Source organism: Pediculus humanus, genomic scaffold (genome assembly GCF_000006295.1).
Source record: "Pediculus humanus corporis 1103172107382 genomic scaffold, whole genome shotgun sequence".
Taxonomy (NCBI): domain Eukaryota; kingdom Metazoa; phylum Arthropoda; class Insecta; order Psocodea; family Pediculidae; genus Pediculus; species Pediculus humanus.
In genome coordinates this window covers 550,075-552,384 of record NW_002987009.1, presented here as the reverse complement: position 1 = coordinate 552,384, position 2,310 = coordinate 550,075, and the positions used below count along the sequence as shown (strand labels likewise).

Below are 2,310 nucleotides of genomic sequence, written 5' to 3'. Positions count from 1 at the left end.
CAGAAAATAAGCGATAACGAATCGGAAATAAGTGGAGAATTCGGTGATGTCATTAAAGACGACACTTCACAAATTGGTGTCGTGTCAACAGAACCGGTAAGTAATTTATTTTTAACGACGTTTTTTCTCCCACGCGTACGCACACAGAATTTTTTCAGAAAAAAAATATTATTATTATTATTATTATTACAGTTGCCTCCCGTCGAGGAAGCGGAAATAAGTTTGGTTGAAAGATTAAAATTTTTAAAATTTAATCACATGAAAGCTTTAATATGGAAAAATTTTCTATGGATGTGGAGGAACGTCGGGTACGAATTATTTAGAAAAAATAATAATAATAATAATAATTTACTCATCGGTCGATGATTTTCCCCATTTTATTTTTTGTTAATTTTCAGAATTTTACTTTTCATAAGCGGTCTCCCCGTACTCGAATGTATTTTCTTTTGTTTGTGCATCGGTCACGACCCGAAAGGTCTTAAATTTGCCATATTTAACGACGAATTAAATCGTACTTATCAATCTTGTGACACGGTACCCTACGGTTTGGTTAATAACACATACGAAAATTTAGCTTGTTTGTATTTGAGTCACCTGAGCAAGAAAAATGTCGAATTTGTAAGTTTGTCTCTTTATCTTCATTCTTGTATCGAAATCATAAAAAAAAATCTTTTTATGTCATTGAAAAAATTTATATAGATAAATACAAATAGCGAAGAAGAAGCGATAAATTTAGTGACAAAAGGTCACGCATGGGGAGCTTTGGAATTTTCTAAAAATTATACGGAATCTTTAACGGAAAGAGCCAGATTGGGTAGGCACGCAACGGAAGATTTACTCGAACATAGCGATATTAAAATCACTATGGATATGTCTGGTAATATTTATTATCATTATCATTATTATTCTTTTGAAAAGAGGCGTGATGAGCATTTAAATTTTTTTTTTTTATTAAAATTAGATCAGCAAATCGGTCAGCTTTTAAGGAGGGATATTTATTATGCATTTGCGGAATTCATACAAAATATATCGTTGCAAAGTAACGTTTCCGTTCGAGTCGCATTGCCACCGATTCAAGTACGAGATCCCGTTTACGGAACGAGACATCCAAATTTTACCGATTTTGCCGCTCCTGGAATTATTCTGACGTAAGTTCCGGTTACAAATCCGCCGAATTTTAAATTTTAAAGAAAAAAAAATTCCCCGGAATGAATGAATTGAATTCCATGGTTACGAATGCTCCAGGCTCGTTTCCTTGTTTTTTTTTTTTTATTCGATACGATTATGATCTTTAGTTAGAGTATCCGTCGATTTCGAAAGTTAAAATTGAAAATTTTCCAGTCTCATCCGTTCTCGAACGAGATTTTTCTTTTTCTTCCTTGTTTCTTTTTATTTTTATTATTTTTTTTTATTCTAAGAAAATTTTATTTCTCATTACTTTATCACATAGATCGTACGTCTTCTTATAATGTCTCTTTTCTTAGTTTTTTTTTGTTTTCACTTTTGTAAATCCTCTTCAATTCCTTTTTTTTTTTTTCTCCTAAAAGTTTTAAAATTTCTGTAATTACGAGTCCTTAAACCTTGAGTCCATTCGGATTTATTATTATTATTATTATTATTATTATTATTATTATTATTATTATTATTATTAATTTATCAAAAAGTTAATTTTTTCAAAAACCTTTTCCCTCATTTTCCGGCAAAAAAAAATCTTTTTTTTTTAATGAACGCGTGGGAATTACGCGATTTCAATAAATTTTAAATTTTCTTATTATTTTTTTCTGTTTGTTTGTTTGTTCGCTTGTTTGTCGTTTGTCTTTTGAATGAAAACTAAAAAATCTCGACAACACGAAAATCAATTTTTTTTTTTTTTTCATTTTATTATGATTTAAATAACAAAAAAAAAATTTTCCTCCCGATTTTTCCTTTTCTTAAAAAAAAAAAAATCCGTTCGTTGGAAAATCCGTTCGTAGGCGTTTTTCATATTATCATTATTATTATTATTATTATTATTATTATTGAACTGTATTAATTTAACGAAGGGATATTGAATACTAAGAATTTGACAATTGGAAAAAGAAAAAAAAATGGCAGAAATAAGGAGGATGGAATGAATGAATGAATGAATGAATGGTTGATGAAATTAATTTTGTGTTAAAGGCGGGGCCGGAGGCGGAGGCGGAGACAGGGCGGGGGCGAGGGGGGGTAAATAAATCGATATATCGAAATTAGAAAATAAATCAATCGTTTACCGTTCGATAATATTAATTAATAATAAATCTTTTTTTTTTATTTTTCTTCCCGACAGAG

The 2,310-nt window shown here is 29.8% G+C and overlaps 1 protein-coding gene across 1 annotated transcript in view; it reads left to right on the top strand.

Moving 5' to 3' along the window:
* Positions 1–46: 46 nt before the first annotated feature.
* The window catches only part of Phum_PHUM026810 (uncharacterized protein), a gene marked incomplete at both ends in the record, with an annotated part of 3,129 nt that continues 865 nt past the window's right edge, over positions 47–2,310 (top strand). The window contains 3 exons of the mRNA XM_002422949.1: positions 47–96; positions 399–618; positions 700–1,148. Of these exons, the coding sequence (XP_002422994.1) occupies positions 47–96; positions 399–618; positions 700–1,148 (719 nt within the window). The remainder of the gene's footprint in view (positions 97–398; positions 619–699; positions 1,149–2,310) is intronic.